Source organism: Castor canadensis, chromosome 4 (assembly GCF_047511655.1).
Source record: "Castor canadensis chromosome 4, mCasCan1.hap1v2, whole genome shotgun sequence".
Classification (NCBI taxonomy): Eukaryota; Metazoa; Chordata; class Mammalia; order Rodentia; family Castoridae; genus Castor; species Castor canadensis.
Genome location: NC_133389.1, coordinates 157,583,458 through 157,601,987, shown reverse-complemented (window position 1 = coordinate 157,601,987; position 18,530 = coordinate 157,583,458). Strand labels below are relative to the sequence as shown.

Here is an 18,530-nt window from a genome sequence, read left to right as displayed (position 1 = left end):
GGAAAAAACAAAAAAAACCAAAACACAGAGAAACCAACACAACCTCTATCTGGTGTTTTTCCTCTATTTACCAACTACATATAAGCTAACTGGTGTTCTAGAAACGTGTTTTAGTAGAACCAATTGCATTACAACCTGGAGATTCTACTAAGGGTCTAAAAAGTTAGAAAAACTCTCCCAGTAAATCAATGGCCTGAGTGGGAAAGGAAAACAAACCAGCATTTGGATTTTTACTCTTCCTTCCATATATTTCCAGTAATGTGTTCCTTTTAATACCTTGAAACTTTAACATTAATGAGTAACAGAGGTTTTGATAAGCAAGTTCTAAAGCATTATGTATTATACTTTTATGTATTAAAGTGTACTTTACAATAATTTTGTAAATATAACAGGAACAAGTTTCCTTTTGAAATAACTAACAGATGACAAGCATCACAGTACACAAACATCCCTCCAAATTATTACTTTCAGTAATAAGTTCTTACCTGGAGCACAATAGGATCAATGCAAGTGAACTTAGTTTCCTCTCTGTAGAGATATTCAATGGAACACTTCAACAGAAGAATTTGGGGGTTCTTAATACAAGAGTTCATCTACAAAAAAATGACATTTGTCAAAGCTTTGCACTTCACAAACCACTTCTAATTACAACTTTAAATTCTTACTATTAACAAATCCTACTAACTAAAAGTATTTAATTATACTGGTATCATTATACTCTCATTTAGTTCTTTTGGGTTATTCTCTTACAGTTTTTCAAAACAAATCATTCAGACCAATGCAAAATTCTCCAAAAATTGGCTTTTCCTTAACACTAATTTTATCTACTCCACTACACACATAACTTTTTTTTTTAACTTTCTAATGTTGTTAGAAGAGACATCATGCCCCGGGTAGGGGTGGGGCTTAAGAGGCAAGCTATTTCACAAACTCCAGATCATCAACTTTGAAAGCACAGTTCAGTCTTCCTAAAATTCATTAGGAGGAAGAAAGAAAACAATTAAAAAGCCTCCAGAACATACTTCTGATAGAATGAATTTCCAAATGATAATTAAGTGGCAAGCCAAATTGGGTAATATGAAATTTAAAAAGAAAATCTTTAAGGCATTTCCAAAAAAAGAAAGACACTTAAACAAACACACCCCAACCAAGTAACTAAAGGCACAGGCAGAAAGGCTGAGTCCTGAAATCAAGGTTTCAGACTGACCAAGTTCAGAGATCCAAAACTTGGCAAACAGTTCTGAGAACAGTACATTCAAGACTCTTTTAACAACTGCAATGGAAGACTACATAGAAATATGATCAGTAGGGTTAAACAATAATTCATGCATATACTTCCACTACCCACATATGATTTTCCTCAACTCCTGGGAAGAACGTAACATGTTTACCTCTTAATAAACATAATTTAATTTGATTTGAAACACCACTTTAAAGGATAATGTATTGTTTTAGGTAAGACTGGATGAAGTGATTTTGGATCTTTGTTATGAAAGAATATTGAATCCAAGCAGAGTTTTACTTAAGATCATAAACAATTTTCTGGAGGCTTACTGCCTTACAGTTAGCTCTCCATATCCACAATTTCCAAATCTGTAAACTCAATCCAGTGATTCAACTGTTGCAGACAGAAAACATCCTGGGGAAGACAGGAAACTGAGGTTGTACTAAAAATTCCCAGATTATTTTTTTTCCTGTCCTTATTCCCTAAACAATGAAGTATAACAACTACTTATATGGTATTTAAATTATAGTACCTATTATAATTAATCTAGAAATGATTGCATAGATGTAGAGATGATGTATACAAGAGGGTGCCTGTAGGTCATATGCAAATCCCATACTATTTTATATGATCCTCAGATCCCCAAGAGACCCTCGAACCACTCACTAATAGAAACTAGGAACAACTGTAATTAGTCTACACTTAGAAAAGAATGAAAGCAGAACTATAGTCCATCCATCTCCTGCTTAGGCTAGAAACTTGCCTCAGCTTTCACTACAACAAAATCAAGTGTTCCCAGAGACGAGGCCAGGGTATCTAATTTTCCTAAGTTCCCTTGGCAATTCTGAAGCACAGCAAGGTCTGAGAACAATGTTATAGATCAATGGCTTCTCAAAATGTGAGGACCAACAAATAACACTGGAAGCGCCTATTTTAAATGCAATACCATCTTCTCCTCTCCACCTCCATATACTCCTATACTTACTCCTAAGCTTACTGAATGAGAATTTCTAGAGGAACTTAGGAATCCACATGTTATACAGGTACACTTTGAGAAACAGAAACCTTCAGAATAAAGGTCAAGATCATTAGTAGAGCCAGATGTGGTGGCACACACCTGTAATCCCAAATACTAGGAGGCAGAGGCAGAGGCAGGAAGATCTTAAGTTCAAAACCAGCCTAAGCAAAGTTAACAAGACCCTATCTCAAAAACAAAAGGGCTGAATTTGTGACTCAAGTGATAGAGCATTTGCCAAGCACACACAAGGCCTTGAACTCAAGTACCACCCAATAAAAGGGGGCGAGGGCGGGGTGGGACATAGGGCGAAGACCTTTAGTGGGATACAAAGCCCTTGCCTGCTTCCCCCAGCTTCATTGGCATTCCCTGTTTGGCACCTAAGAAGCTCAAAGATTCCTTAGTATCCAAGGTTATCTCACCCCACTCTTTCGTTCTAGTCCTAAAAAGAGGTCTCAGGACTGAGGGTAGAGGTATAATTAGTGAAAAGAATAACAGTAACAGTTCCGTAGATCATCCCAAAAGAGAGGTCAGTTTTTAGGATGTTAAACCTTCTGAAAGACTCCAGTCTATTAGAGAACCCCTATCTCTCTGGCACGGTTCAGGGGAAAAAATGATACCAGCCATCCTCTATTAGTCTAGAACCTGACCACCCCCTTTCTTCTTCTGGCTGGTAAATTCCCATTATCTAAATTCCAATTAATTCATCATCAGCTCTAGGAGACCCTGCCTAAACCTCCAAACTTCTGCCCCTATTGCAGACACTGCTAGTTGCTCCTCAATGTCCATTCTCCTTTTCTTCATCGTTACGATATCCCAACTTGTTAGATGAGCACACAGCTGCAGTTTGCTGGATTTCACAGTTGAACTGAATCACATTACCTTTTTATGTGCAATGTTCTTGGTACAAACAAAGCCATTGACAACCACAGAATCAAATTTCTTTCCACCTGGGATCTAATGGAAAAATTTTTTCATAAATTTTAGTGTAAGTCCTTAGATTCCAGTCAGATGCATACTATTATATCTTTACATATTTTTTCACTATAATATAATCAAATAAGGACAAAAGGTTCAGAATACTTCCTTTCAACCAATGATTAATGGTATCTCAGCCTGATTGACTATTTTCCTACCCCTACTCTCTAATGTAACCTGTAGTTTACAAAATTGATGCCTATGGCAATTAAAACCACTACTATTTAAGTTAAATATCGTAGGTGAAAAGTATATACATGACTCTATTACTATTTAATTAAAGCAATTATCTACAGCTTTTCCACAGAATAGTGACAGTAAACTGTGAGAACAGGCTTTCTCATAATTGATGTGTCAAAAGAGGAAGCAAGAAAGGAAGAAACTATATTTATTTGGGTTCTCAACTCATTCCCCACCCAACCCACCCCTTCACTCCACCTCTTACTTCCTATGAGTAGCTCCCATGACCTCTAAATGCACTGCTAACAGAGCAGAGATCAAAACCTCCCACTAATCCCCTAGCAACCCTAAAGATAATGACTCTTTTTGGATTACCATTAAGAGACAAATTATCCCCACCTTCCACCCCCGCAAGCAGTAGAAAAGCAGTAGCAGAGGTCACCTTTTTGATGTGAACAAACTGACGGATATCCATGTCATCATCCTGGGTCTTGACATCAGGTCGGACTGTCTGAACAACCTGGCAGACCAGTGACACAATGATGTCCCTCCAAGATGGTGACAATGAGTCATTATGGAGCAACTGCTGGAGTAGTGCCATCATGTGGTTATGATTAGCTGAACTACAAAAATGTTGTAAGAAAGAAGTTTACATAGTTAATATAATAATTCTAAAAACACAATAGGCAGTCTACAAGGAAATAAGCATTTCAATTATGGTTCACCAATAAGATCTTCTAGATTAATTTTATTATTTTGGTTTATCTTCAGCTCAATGGTTTTCCACATAAATGAAATCTGTGACTATCTTCAAGTAACATATTCCCTTTAATCTGTTAAAATGAAATTTTAACACATAAATTTAAATGAAGACAAGTAGTTAGGGATTGGTTTATAGCAAAATTTCATTGGAAATAAGAATAATGTGTTTAGTACTTTTTACTCTTTAAAGAAGAGGAACTATTGCACATGCCTAAGTCATTGAAAATTTTAGAAATGAAACGAAAATTAAAAAGCGCACTGCCTTACAGCAACCTCTCCATGGCTTGCTTCTCCCCATTCTCCTCCCTCAGGAGCTCCAGGTTGTTATGATGCCAGCCCAAAGGTGTGAAAGGCAGCTCTTTAGCTTTCTCCTCTACCCGGCGATTAAATAAGGATTCTAAATATAAGGTAAGAAGTTATTACTTCATTATGTTTTATGCCATTTTCTCATATACTTAGAAATTTTAAATTTCTCAAGTTGGCCAATAAAAATTATTGCTTTAAAATGGCAAACACATAGTACCTAAATAAAATACACAATATACAATAATACATAAATACATTAGAAACACAGAAACAGGGGTTTGGAGCATAGCCCAGTGGTAGAGAGCACTTGCCTAGCATATGCAAAGCCCTGGGCTTGATACCCACACCACAAATAAATAAATAAGAACTAAGAAAAGCAACTTTACATAAGTAATTAGGACTCTCGAGCCAATAAAATAAACACATCTTCTGAAAGACAAATAAAATGAGATTTTTGCACTTGTCTTTTGTATTGATTTTGAAACATTAAAGAAGGAGAGTGTTAATTTTCCCTACAAAATCAAAATCTAAAAACTGCATTCAACTGAAATCTGAATGCTGGCAGAACAATAAATGATAATGTGGGTGCTGAACTTTCAAAAGAAGCTCTGCTCAGATATCTCAAAATGGCAGGTTACAAGGTAGAAAGTCTATTCGGACAGTCCTTCACAGTGCTTCTTCTTCAATGTTGGCACAGACTTTTTAACAAAACTTTAACTAGATCCAAAAATAAGCTATAAAGAAATATTAAAACATGATAAAAAGCAATTTACATAAAATCTTTAAATTTTTGAAACCAATAAAAGTGAATTAAGACAAAATTTAATACACAATAAAGGTACTCACTAAACAATTATTGAATAATATAACTAAGTAAATGAAATGTGGGAAATGTTTATCCAAAAAATCTCAAATCCTTCTCCTTTTAAAGTAAACCAATGAAAAAAGAAAAAAAAAAACAACTTCCACACACTAAAGCATGTGTCCATGATGAGGCACAAGATCTACACATTCTAATTTTGTAAATGGCCAGTCTATAAACTTCTATTTGAACCAGATGTTTATAAGTAAATTTAGAAAGACTACTAAAGTTATGAGGTCAGCAGCAAGTGGCATCCTTTGCTCTAACTTGCTCTTTTACCTGAAAGCCTGGGAGCCAAAAGACCCTAGGAAGGGAACTTTTCTTTCTTTACATTAGGCCTAAACTGTGCAGGCTATGGACTAGCTAGTTTTTTCTTTATTCCACACTAAGTTAAATGAGGAAAAGGTTTTAAAAAGAAAAAGCTTTATTCTTATATATGCCTTTTGCTCCAAAGAAATTAACAGTTAATTCTTTGTCCCCTCTGCCTATTACTCCCACATCTACCAGGACAAGCAGGATCCTCAATTGGATGAGATCTGCCTGTGTTGGCTTTCTGACAAAAGCTGACAATCCTTGATGATATGTATATCAATACTTACTATTATATTCATGATGTAGGAAAGTATACAATATTAATGTCTTTAAAAGACTAAAATCCTATTTAAAAACTTTTAAACAATTATTTTTCAGATCAGAGACATCCTTCTCTCAAACTAAGTCCAAGTTTATAATCTTGTGTTTTGACACTCTCAAAAATAATTATGCATGTTTAAAACTGTGTTCCTAAGATACCAAAAAAATCAAATATACTTCCAGCACCTTCTCTGTGTCAATCAATGTGCTAGGCCCTAAGTATACCCTCATGAGCAAACAGACATATTCCCATGTACAGCTGTTGATAAAATTACCTTTGATGAAGGCATCACTTATTGAGAGCTGTTGTCCTCCAGTGTCAGAAATCAAATACTCTGCATAGCAGGGAGAGAGCAGAGAGGAAGAAGAAAAGACATATGACTCCAATACGCCAGCATAATTATATGGAGAACACACCCACACACAAAAGTTGTTATTACTCATACTAAAACCTTCACTGCCCGACAAACTCAAGAAAACCTTGAGCTAAATAAAATGTCTTTTTGTATTTGTTCTACACACTTCATATGAGCCTTAACAGACTTGAATTTAACTCTGTAAGAACAATTAAACAGTTCATCTTAATTCAACTGTCATATAATCTTTAACAGATCATTTTTCCAAATAGTAACTGTTTATTACCAAAACTGAACCAGTTTATGAAAACTCAGATGTTTAATAATGATGGGCCTAAGATGTTATGCTGCTTTTCTCATGTATAGCTGTATTATTTAACAAGTAACTTTGTCTATATACAACTTAGAGAAGCCACCTGAAAAAAACAATGTAAGATTTTTTTTTTAATTTCAGAGCAGAAGTGATAAAACAAATTCATGAAAGTGACATTGCCAGAAAAAATTCATCAGGTTAATTTTTTATATAAATTTTGAATTAAAGAGGTATATGGGGTGTTTTGCAAAAATTCTAACCAAACAATGTCAAATTTTACCAGAAAATAACTGCTGAACACACTGAAGGCTTTTAAAATAAATGTTTTCTCACAAGTGAAACTTCTGCTTTACTTCCTCTTGAATATTCCTCTAAGTAGGTAACCAAACATAGCTGAAATAGGGTTCTTTCTACCTACACAAATTAAACCACAATGCATTTTTTTCTTTTTTGAGACAGGGTCTCATTTGGTCGACATGGGAGGCTTCTAACTCTCAATCTTCCTGCCTTAGTCTCCCAAGTCTGGGATTACAGATGACCACAAAGCAATACAATTCCTTTAAGATGAAGTTCTCCACAAAATTTTTTCCAAGTTCATTTATAACAAATGGGCTTTAACAGCAAATAAGTTTATAAGCCAAAATGCTCATTCTTTCAATGAGGAAACAGAGAAAATATCTACTTAGAAAATTCAAGTGCAAAAAAAGACAGAAGAAAATTCAAGTGCACCATGCCAGTACAATAAAATCAAGATAGATGCTATACTTTATTTCAACACTTCCCTGAAAGAAACGAGTAATTCTAAGTCCTGTTAGTTCAACTAATGTACTATTCTTTATAAGCCTTACTTCTTCACTAAAGCTTAACTATGGGATTCCAGAAATGAATTTTTCCCCAACATTTTATTATAAAAACTTTCAAATATACAGAAAGTGATGGATATTGCCCAGCTACATTCAACAATTGTTAAGGATTTGCCCTGTCTCCTTTCTCTCTCCATATACATATGCTTCTGTCCCCTCCATTTAAAGTTACATGCATCACATTTTACCACTAGTATTTCAGCCTGCATTTTTTGAAAATGAGGACATTCTTCTCTATAGCTACAATGCTATTTATATACTTAAGAAAACTGACATCTGAATATCACAGAATTGGTCTATATCCAAATGCCTGTAAAATGTCTTTAATGGCTTTTTCCTCAAACTTGAATCCAACAAAGCTCATACGTGGCATTTGGTTGCTGCATCTCTTCATTCGCTTTAATCTACAACAGACCTTCTACCTTTTTGTTCACAATGATGAATTTGAAAGGACCCAGGTCCAACATCCTGTGTAACAACCCACATTCTGGATCTGAATAATTACTTCTTCATCGTGTATGGAACTTGCTCCCATCTTCCCTATACATGGGAAATTTCACCTAGAGGCTTACAGAAGTCATGACTTTCACTTTCCTCTCTAGGTTCTAGTTGCTAACTTCCCAAGAATAGTTCAGAATCCTATGTTTATAACACACAATAAAATACATTTTAATTCTATAACTCTCCAAGGCTATCAGTGAAAAATTAATCAATGATCACAATTTTATAAGCTTCTAAAAGACTTTCCTTACATAAGAGAAAAGGTGTAAGCAGTTTTTAAAGCACAGATATTTTAAACAATTTTATAAATTCAAATTTTCTCAATTGTAAAAAGAGGATAAATCCGTAAGAAGGGATTAAGTAAGCATTACTTTGAATTTCAATAGAAAGATGAAAGCCAGCCATTCCCATTTGAATTTATTTAAAAGGAATGAAAACCAGAACACTTAAATGCTTAGTCAGTGCTCATCTTAACTACAACACAGAGCAAAATATTTTACTGTATTTGAACTTGGTAAGACAAAAGATAAATGGAAAAAGAATAATTTTGTTAGTACATGGAAAACTAGTAAGAAAGAACTGTGAAAGCCAAATACATGTATTAAGGATCCTTAAAGTCCTCAAATTATAGACTATAGAGCTTGCAAATGACCTAACTGGTCCTTCTAATAATTACCTTCTGTCTGACGCTAGAACCTCCTCTATAATACTGTCACTATGTAGGAAATTCAGATACCTCGCACTTGTTAGAATTTTATATTCTAAATCTAGTTTTTTCATTTCACAGATTTGGAATCAAAAGGAAATTTAGAAGATATTACATCTTCTTAACCTATCACCCAATTTAGGCATCTGTCCTCAATAACCCTGACATGTGGACATTCAAACACAACCTGGACACTTCCAACGAATCCTGGGAAAAACTCATTACTCCTAACTACTGAAACTTCCTTCAGCCATATACAAAATAAATATATCTTCTTCCAGGTACTCTTCAGATACCCAAAAGCAACAAACACTAAGTCTTCATTTTTCCATTTTAAATAGTCCAAGCCCCCTTAGTCAGTCTTCATACAGCCAGGTTTTCAACTGTCGTGGGATCCTGGGAATCAGAACTGAACAAAAAGTTTAAAAGGACCCTCATTCTGGACATCATATTGCTTCCAATGAGACTAATAATTACATTACAGTAGGGGGAAGAGGAGGTTTTGCCATATAACACTAACAAATTTTCAGATAACTAAAACTTGGCTTTCTCCAGAATATTGATAGTAAACATTTTAACATAATTATTATTTTATTTTAACATTTATTTATCAATTTTAACATTACTGATAGTAAAAATTTAATATTTGTGTTAAATTTTGTTTTATTATTCTCAGTCTACTACCTAAGGCAAAAAAAAGATGTTTAAATTCCAATTCTGCTATCCAATATGCTAGACATTCCTTCTAGATTTTAATGATTTACAGATGTGAAAAACACGAAAAGTACAGACATAGAAAAAAAAAAAGTGTGGAATGGTATTGACGACACACAGACAAAAAACCCTATGGTGTAACTTAGGATCATCCCCTTCCTTCTGACATCAAATTACTACTGATTCTTTCAATATTTTGCCCAACCATTAAGAAAAGTTATAAATCTATGTGTTAGTATTAAAAATAGCATTGCTAAAATCTTACGCTGACCAAACACACTATGTTCTTTGTGTGTTTTTTTATACAAAAAGCTCACAGAGAACTGTGGTTACCAGAGGCAAGGGAGTGGAGAGAATGGGGAGATGTTGGTCAAAATAGGAAGTTGAAGTTAGATAGGCGAAATGAGCTTTTGAAATCCACTGTAATGTATGATGACTGACTATAGTTAATCATAGTGTACTGTATATTTCAAAAATGCTAAGAAAGTAAATTCAAAGGTCCTCAACATAAAAAATGGTAAATACATGAGGTGATGGATATGTGAACTAGCTTGACTGAATCATTCCACTGTACACGTGTCATAATACCACTTTGTACTCCATAAATACATATATTATCAATTTGAAATTTTTAAAAAGCTCATAAAAGTACAGAGCCTGTACTTTTAACAAATAAGTATCACCACTGCTTTAACACATTTCAAGTGTAAAACTGTCACCTTTGTCTATAAAGCTACTGAGAACCATGAAATGCCTTATTAGGTTATCTTTACTATATTATCCTTGTATACCAGCCTCATATCACCTAGGAAAGAAATGGGCTTGTTTCAAAATGACTTATTTTAGCTGGGCACAGTGGCTCACACCTATAATCCTAGCTACTCAGGAGGCTGAGATCAGGATGATTACGGTTCCAGGCCAGCAGGAACAAAAAGTTCACCAGATCCCATCTCAAAAGCAAAAGGTGGGTGTGTTGGCACGCAAGAAGTGTAAATAGAAGAATCATGGTCCAGGCCAGCCAGGCAAAAAACAAGACCCTAAGCCAAAGCAAAAAGGACTAAGTACACAGGTCAAGCAGTAGAACATGTGCCTAGCAAATACAAAGCCCCACGTTCAAACCCAGTACTGCCACACACACCCAAAATGACTTATTTTAGTTGACAAATGCAGGTGCCCAGTTACTATCAATCCTTTTCTAAATATCACCATATGCTCTGTTCGCTGAACTTTTCTACAATTTTGCCACCTTCCAATGCCACATCAAGAAGCCACCTTTTCAAGTTTTAACTCATCTATCACTAGAGTCATCTATGCACTCCTACTTTACATGATTCTTAAAAGATACAGCAAAATAAAAAAAAGTCTAAAAAAAAAATCTGTTAGTAAAAAAGAAATATACAAACTCTGACTCCATGATCACAGACACAAATTCTTTCAATACAATAATCCAGCATATCATCTGCCTAAACATGGCAATACACTTATTTAAAATAACCAGTCCACTCTCTTGAACTGCACTTTCCTCTTCCATGTATGTTCTTTCATGATAAGAGTCATCTTTCTCTCTCTCTCTCGCTCTCTTTCTTTCTTTCTCTCTCTCTCTCTCCATATATATATATAGTACTAGGTTTTTGAACTCAGGGCCTCACACTTGCTAGGCAAGCACTTTACCACTTGGGCCATACCCCCAGCCCCGATAAGGTTCATCTTTTTTTTTTTTTTTCCTTCATTTTTCTTTTATTATTCATATGTGCATACAAGGCTTGGTTCATTTCTCCCCCCCTGCCCCCACCCCGTCCCTTACCACCCAGTCCGCCCCCTCCCTCTCCCCCCCCCTCAATACCCAGCAGAAACTATTTTGCCCTTATTTCTAATTTTGTTGTAGAGAGAGTATAAGCAATAATAGGAAGGAACAAGGGTTTTTGCTGGTTGAGATAAGGATAGCTATTGACAAAGAAATATATTGACTTTGCTATGTAACTTGCCTACTTTTTGTTTCTTTCTATGGCAACTTGAATCTGTTCTCAGAGATTGTTAGCATTTTGTACAAACTTCAGTGCAATATGGACATCTGCTATCTTGTCATTTTTCTTAAAAGTGCTGACTCCTCTTTCAGATTCATTATCAAATTAAAGGTTTGCTACTCACAACTTTTGCACACAACCTTTTTAAAGGTTTCAGATCAAAGAGGTTCTAGTGGAATCATGATGGGTTTTTTCCACTGCATGTGCTTTACCTTTTATTTTTCCTAGAGATACAATTTGAGATTGACTACAAATGTCATTTTTGGAGCCTCCTGCTCCACTCCTCACTCAACATTCTTAAGTTAGGTTTCCTAAAGTAAATGTGTGATTTTGCTTAGCAGTCCATCTTTGCCATTGTGCATCCTATAAGAGCTGTCTTCAAGATTTTCAAAATTTCCCTTTCTAAAAAATGAAGTCATCAACAAGTCACAGGTATATTTTATACTGCTTTCAGCAAAGTGAAATTGCCACAGGCAAGACCAGATAGCACAGGTCCTCTGTCATGATATATCCTGTCTCTGACCCACATCTATAAATTTATATTCAAAAGCATCACAATATCCACCATGTGACCACAGTCACATTTGCTTCACTGTCCTTTCATACTCACCCAAATGTTCTCCATCATTTTCCAATTTCTGTTTTGAAGATTCCCATAAAGATGTGTCTAGAATGTGTATTTTACTTATGGTTCAGTGCTAATCAAATCTCATCCTTTCCCATGCTCTCACAAAATTTCTTGATTTTAAAGACACTTTTTAATATTATAACTCTTAGATGGCATTTTATCACATCTTGACAATAGTTTATATTGACAATATGAGAGAAATGTGTTGAGGAAATGTAAATATGTTTCAAGTTATCTTAATGTAAATCCATAAATTCAAAATCTTTTTGGTTCTGTTATGTTTAGGCTCAAAATGAAGAGTAGCAAAGAATCAAACAAGCATTTTAGATCTAAATAGACACAATTCTTTAGAAGGGTAAATGCTTAAAATTCAAACTCCAGATAAAATCATGAGCTGAAGTTCTTCATCTTTATAATGATTTTCAATCACTATTAACAAACTTCCATAATTACTTACTGACTCACACACTTTTATTTACATTTACATAATGCCACGTTAGGGCTATAATTTAAATTGGTTTCTAATTACATCCAGTAATGTAAAGCTCATCCATCCCCATTTTATAAAAAAGCTTTTCATTTCTTATATGCAGCTATGTTAAGATGATAGAAATGGTTACCTTAGGCCTGGAGATGTGGCTCAAGTGGTAGAGTGCCTGCTGAGCAAGCACAAGGCTAAGATCAAACCCCAGTACTACCAAAAAACTGAAATGGTTGCCGTATTTTTCCTTTAAAGCAAACTTTTTTAATACAGCCATTATTACTTAGTCAGTAGTCTAAAGCATCAAATAGGATCACTAAAACTAATGAACTCATTTTCTATTAATTAGAGAATTTTTTTCAATGAAAACAGAAAAAATAAACTCTTTTAAATTGTAGTATAAAGATATTTAGAAATGTGTGAATAGTTTGCCCCAAATCTAAGTTTAAGCATCTATACAGGCTTAGAGAAATACTATTACTGCAAAATAGCGCAGGCAAAATTGGCTTTAAAATGTTAAAGGAAGAAAAGAGAAAAGAATAGAGCAGAACATCCATGTTATAAATACAAAGAAATGCCACCTTGGAAGTTGCACATTATGGGAAGAGTAGTCAGCTATAGTTCCTTTTAAAGACTATAAGCTTTAAATTGGGCATGGTGGTATTGAGGGAGAAAAAAAGAAATAAAAGAAACCAACAAAAAAGGTGTGGGGAGGAAGTGTGGGGAAAATGAGAAAGGGTGGAACAAAACCCAGTCCAAATCCCCTCAGCCATATAGGACAGAGGAAGCCAGAAGGACAGGCTGGCACGAGATCCTATGGCCTGGCTCTCCAGCCTATTTGGATTCCAAATGGTGACTACCTCCTACCTTTTTGGTCAGCAGGGTGAGGGGGCACATGTGGGTACTTGGAGGGCTTCTTGATATGGAAGTTCACGTTGTCCAGCTCCACGTTCAGGCTGATAGAAGCGGCTGAGTCACTGTCCACTGTGGACTGGAAACTGCTGACTGATGTGCGCTTGCTAGGACTGGCAGAATCTTTTAGTGTCGGGAGGGGAAGGAAATATAGGGAGAGGAGGGGAGTAAAAATGGGTTTTATCAGGGATTGGAGGAAAGGAGAAAAATGGTTTTTTAATATACAAGCCCAATGTGCAATACCAAAATGGATACAGTATTTTCATGTACTTCTGTGTAGACTTAATGAAATTTGAACAAGTGTAAATCAATTTTTAATGAAGAAATATATTGGAGGTTCTGCAGAGAGAAAGTCTGATATCATAGTGAAGAAGTGAGAAAGTTGTCTACTGCGTATTAGCTCAAAGTTATTTTTAAGCTGCTGCAAACTAGACTAAGATAAAATCGGGAAGTGTCAGTTGCCTAGCAAGTTGGTTTCTTAAGAAAATACTGTATCTAACACAAGGATTGCTATCAAGATGTTTACATTTAGCAGGAGTCATAAATCTTAAATACAATTCAACTAAAAAACAAGACACTCATTTACAAACCAGTAATGATCCATAAAAACTAAAATGTTAGAAATTCCAACTCACTAGCCAAGTTATCGTCACCTTCTTCAGCTATTTGTTCTGTGTCGCTGTCATCAAACTTTATGTCTTTAAACCAAGATGGCTCAGAATGTCCTTCCACAGAGTTCACCGAGTCACTGTCTGGAGAAGGCGTCTCAGAAAATTCTGTACTCTGAAAGGATCAAGACAGGATCAAGCAACTGACCCCCAATGGCACAATGTTAAGGCTATCACAACATTTTGTAACCTAAAATTTCTACAAATAAATAGATTTATACAAAAACAACCAAATTAAAAACTAGTCAGCATCATACTAACAATTCTCCTTTTGTTTTTCCTTTTTTTGTGGTACAGGGGTTTAAACTCAGGTCTCACTTTGCAATTGCTAAGCAAGTGGTCTACCACTTAAGCCATGCCCTCAGTCCTTTGTGTTTTAGTTTGCTTTTTAGATAAAGTCTTCCACTTTTACCCTTAGTCTGCAATCCTCCTATCTCTGCCTCCCAGTAGCTGATATTACAGTGTGTACCACCATACCCAGCATGTTTTTAAGATAGGGTCTCACTGACTTTTACATGGGCTGGCCTCGAACCACAATCCTCCTATCTCCATCTCCCAAATAGATGGGATTACAGATGGAACTCACCACACCCAGTTAATAATTGCACTCTTAAAATTATAATCTTCATGAACTGGAACATTTAAGTCTCATATTATGAATGAAACATTTCTTTGATGTAGATTTTATAGGGTTTCATTTCATCCTTTAATCATGAGAGTGAAGATAAGCAAAGAATTTTTGTAACTCTGGCCCAACTCTAGAACACATCCTGAAAAACAACTGCTAGATTTTTTTAAACTGCACCAAACCAGTCTTTCAGGTCATTTGTATTTTCTAACTAATTCTCTAATTTTCATTCACAAAGATGGTATATATATAAACCAAGAGTAAAAGATATATGTCTCTTTTTAAAGTTCTATCTTTAGGTCATTCCATTTCCTGAAGCAAAAAAAGGCTATTTATCACTTTACCATTAATATACAATTTAATACTGCTAAAGAGTCAAAATCTAGGATGGGTAGAGTGGCTCAAGTGATAGAGCACCTGCCTAGGAAGTGTGAGACCCTGAGTTCAAACCCTAGTACTGCCCAAAAAAAAAGAGTGAAAATCTATTTCAATAGTTAACATTAAGTTTTTCTATCATTTTATTATATATAAACTTCACTCTCTTAGTTCTACATAGTAAACGTGAAAACCATTAAAATTAAATGATAAATAACTACAATACCACAAAGCCAAGCTGAAGCAAAGCCACACCAAATAAATAAAGAATCTGATCCTAATAGTAGGTTTTTATCACTACTACTTACTAAATAAAACATGCTTAAATGAAAAAAAAAAAACTAGCATTAATTAGGACTGGGAATATAGCTCAGTGGTAGAACACTTGCCCAACATGCACAAATCCCTGGATTTGAGCCCCAGAATGGCACCAAAAAAATTTTTTTTAAACTTTCCTCAAACATGAGGGAAAACATGCTACAAAAAAGTATCTCTGGTAATCCAACTACTTCTTATTACTCCTGAGGAAGAAATACATTCTCATCAGCAGTCAACACTGAAAATTACCTGCAGGGGTCTGTACAGTGCATACTCATCCCTGAAAAGCTGGTCATGATGACTAACACAATCCAACCAACGTCCATCAACCATTGCTTGTCCAATTGCTATAGCTTGTGCCCTGAATCAACACCAAGACAAAACAAAAATATCTAAAATGTTTAAAAGTCAATCAGAATCATTTTACAGGTGCACAATAAGACACTATCTAATTTGTTGTTTAGCCCAATCAGAGTTGGAATTTCAAATGGTCCTTGGATAAGTAAGAGATAAAAAAGAGAAACTTGAAGCAAATTTAAACTCTTCTAGGTACCATAGTAAAGGAGAAGAACCTACTGGTAGGATAGTTCTAAAAAAACCTAAATTTTAATTATAAAGAACATTTATTGAGTACTCGATCTATGCACACCCTTATCCTTAACAGAGAAGTAAAATATATTGAGATTAGCCTGGCTCAAACAGTCAAAGAACATACAATCTTGATGAGAAAACAATACCAAATATTACAGATATAGATAAAAAAGTGTGTGTATAGAGACATGGATGAAATAGACACTTAACATATTGTATAATGTGGCAAATTTACAAACCACTTAGCCAATATTATTTTATGTCATACCTATATCTTGTTCACAATACCAAATATTTTTCCCACATTGCAACTAAGGGGTCCAAATCTCAAAGTGACTGAATAATTTGATGCAAGGCACAAAGCTAAAAGAGATACAGGCACAATTGAAACACGGGGCTTCACTGCTTAAAGCTGTTTCTCTATTCACTTGTTCGTATATTTGTTTCTTTGTATGAGAGGAGAAGCAGCCCATGTGCAAGCAGCAAAAGTCAGAGGATATGTTAACTTGAAAGGCCTCAAGTCCTGTCTGTTATTCTTTTTTACATGATTTGTGAGACAAGGTAGGACCTGAAGCATGGCTTGTAAACCCAATTCTCAGTGGTTTGCAATGTCTGAATCAAAGAACAGTACCAGGAGAATCCTTAGACCTTATCCTCTTAGCTATGTTCTCCCATTCTGCTTTACTGTGTTTGGGGAATTACTGCATACTTTCACTTTTCATATGCTAAGTTGTGACCCCCACTTGGCTCCTTGCAACTACTCTCTAATGATTAAAGTCCAGGTGGGAGGAAAGTTGAATAATTAGTTCCCCAAACTATTAAATACAGAAAATAGCACCCTAACTCATAAAGAAATGTGTTACTCTTACACCTTCAAATATATATCATTGTTTTAAAAAATTAATAAATAATTTCAAGATCTCTTTCTTAAGATCATAGTACCTTGTAGCAATGTGTCCATTTCGGATAAGCCAGTTGACTAACTCCTTTCCTACAATGCAGTTGGGATGCGTTCTCAGCCAGTAGCGGTGATCCTGAAACTCCATTCCACTACTATGATGGCAGATTTTTTTCCACAGATCCTTTAACTGAACACTGTCCTGCAATCACATTAGGAGCAAGTAATTAATCCTAAGAAGGATGCTATAAACCTTTTTAGATGCTTTCCTGTGACTTTGAGATTCATGAAAGGAACTTTGATTTAGATTTTTTGATAGTAGCTGACTTGGGCGATTTAGTATGAATAACACAAACATGGAAAACAGCTTAAACTCAGCTCATCTGATTCCAAGCATGTTTTCTCTTGAAAACCAACTAAGCCAAGTACTTCTTTTTTCAGTCAACGGCACATATTATCAGTCTTCTAGTTAAGTGCAAAATAACAATTTGCTTTGGAGATGGGGAAAGGAACTTAGAAGCACTAGTCAATGCACTAATATAAGATAGCTGTAACTAGGAGCCTTCACTCCATCAGATTCTAATCATTCTTACCCACTTGCTGGGAAAATTTTCCAAAAGAAAGGCCTTCAGTGAAAACTTTCAACATCGCTCAGCAACTACAGGTGCAAGTCTAATTGTAAGAAACAACTGAATTCATCACCTTTCACTGGGTAGTCTCAAATAGCTTTCCATTCTCACTGTCAATAGACTCCAGATTAAACTCTCTCAACTAATAAGTTCTACTTCAGTCCATGGAAAATATCACACTTACATACCTTTTCTCACATCTGTCTTTCTAAATCCATTCCATCCTCTGAGGTTCAGTTCAAGCCCTTTGGTCCTGACTCTCTCACAATTAATGATCTATTTTTAAAATTTTTCAATGACATATAGTTATACATTTGATACTCTTCATTTGATACTCTTTTTTATTACCAAAATATTAGTTCTTTTACAATGAAGGACCTTCCTGTTGATCTGATTTCCACCTTTTTTTTTTTTTTTTTTTTTTTCAGTACTGGGGCTTAAACTCAGGGCCTTCACCTTGAGCCACTCCACGAGCCCTATTTTTGTGAAGAGTTTTCTGAGATAGAGTCTCATGAACTATTTTGCCCAAGCTGGCTTCGAACCACAATTCTCTGATCTCTGCCTCCTGAGTAGCTAGGATTACAGGTGTGAGCAACTGTCGCCCAGCCAATTTCTACCTTTTTAATTATAAGCATGAGGACAGAGACATGTTTTCTATTTATTTGGGTCAGTGTTAGAGTTGAACATAGTACTTTACAAAATAAATAATCTAAAGAAACAACTGATTATTATCTCATATAAACATAAAATTAAATATCTGAAGTTTCCATGTGTATTAGCAGCATGTTTCAAAGTTTAAATAGCAAGTTGGGACCTAAGTAAAAGTTAAGCTCTCTTATTATATGGCAACTGAATTCTGATGTTGCCAAATGAAAGGGGTAAAGAAAATACACTGACTTTTTTTTTCTTTTGAGACACAGTCTCACTATTTAGCCAGGTTGGCCTTAAACTTGAGATCATCCTG

At 35.2% G+C, this 18,530-nt stretch overlaps 1 protein-coding gene across 10 annotated transcripts in view; it reads right to left on the bottom strand.

Annotated features, from left to right (window-relative positions):
• The window catches only part of Pikfyve (phosphoinositide kinase, FYVE-type zinc finger containing), an 83,105-nt gene that overhangs the window by 38,748 nt on the left and 25,827 nt on the right, over positions 1-18,530 (bottom strand). For 7 of the 10 annotated variants that reach the window (XM_074071590.1, XM_074071591.1, XM_074071589.1 and 4 more), the window contains 9 exons: positions 16,982-17,139; positions 15,698-15,809; positions 14,095-14,242; positions 13,415-13,582; positions 6,237-6,296; positions 4,428-4,557; positions 3,841-4,021; positions 3,123-3,197; positions 486-593 (listed from right to left, as the gene is read on the bottom strand). In XM_074071590.1, the coding sequence (XP_073927691.1) occupies positions 486-593; positions 3,123-3,197; positions 3,841-4,021; positions 4,428-4,557; positions 6,237-6,296; positions 13,415-13,582; positions 14,095-14,242; positions 15,698-15,809; positions 16,982-17,139 (1,140 nt within the window). Of the gene's footprint in view, positions 1-485; positions 594-3,122; positions 3,198-3,840; positions 4,022-4,427; positions 4,558-6,236; positions 6,297-13,403; positions 13,583-14,094; positions 14,243-15,697; positions 15,810-16,981; positions 17,140-18,530 lie in introns of those variants that run through there. The other 3 variants (XM_074071597.1, XM_074071598.1, XM_074071599.1) reach the window with 2 other exon arrangements.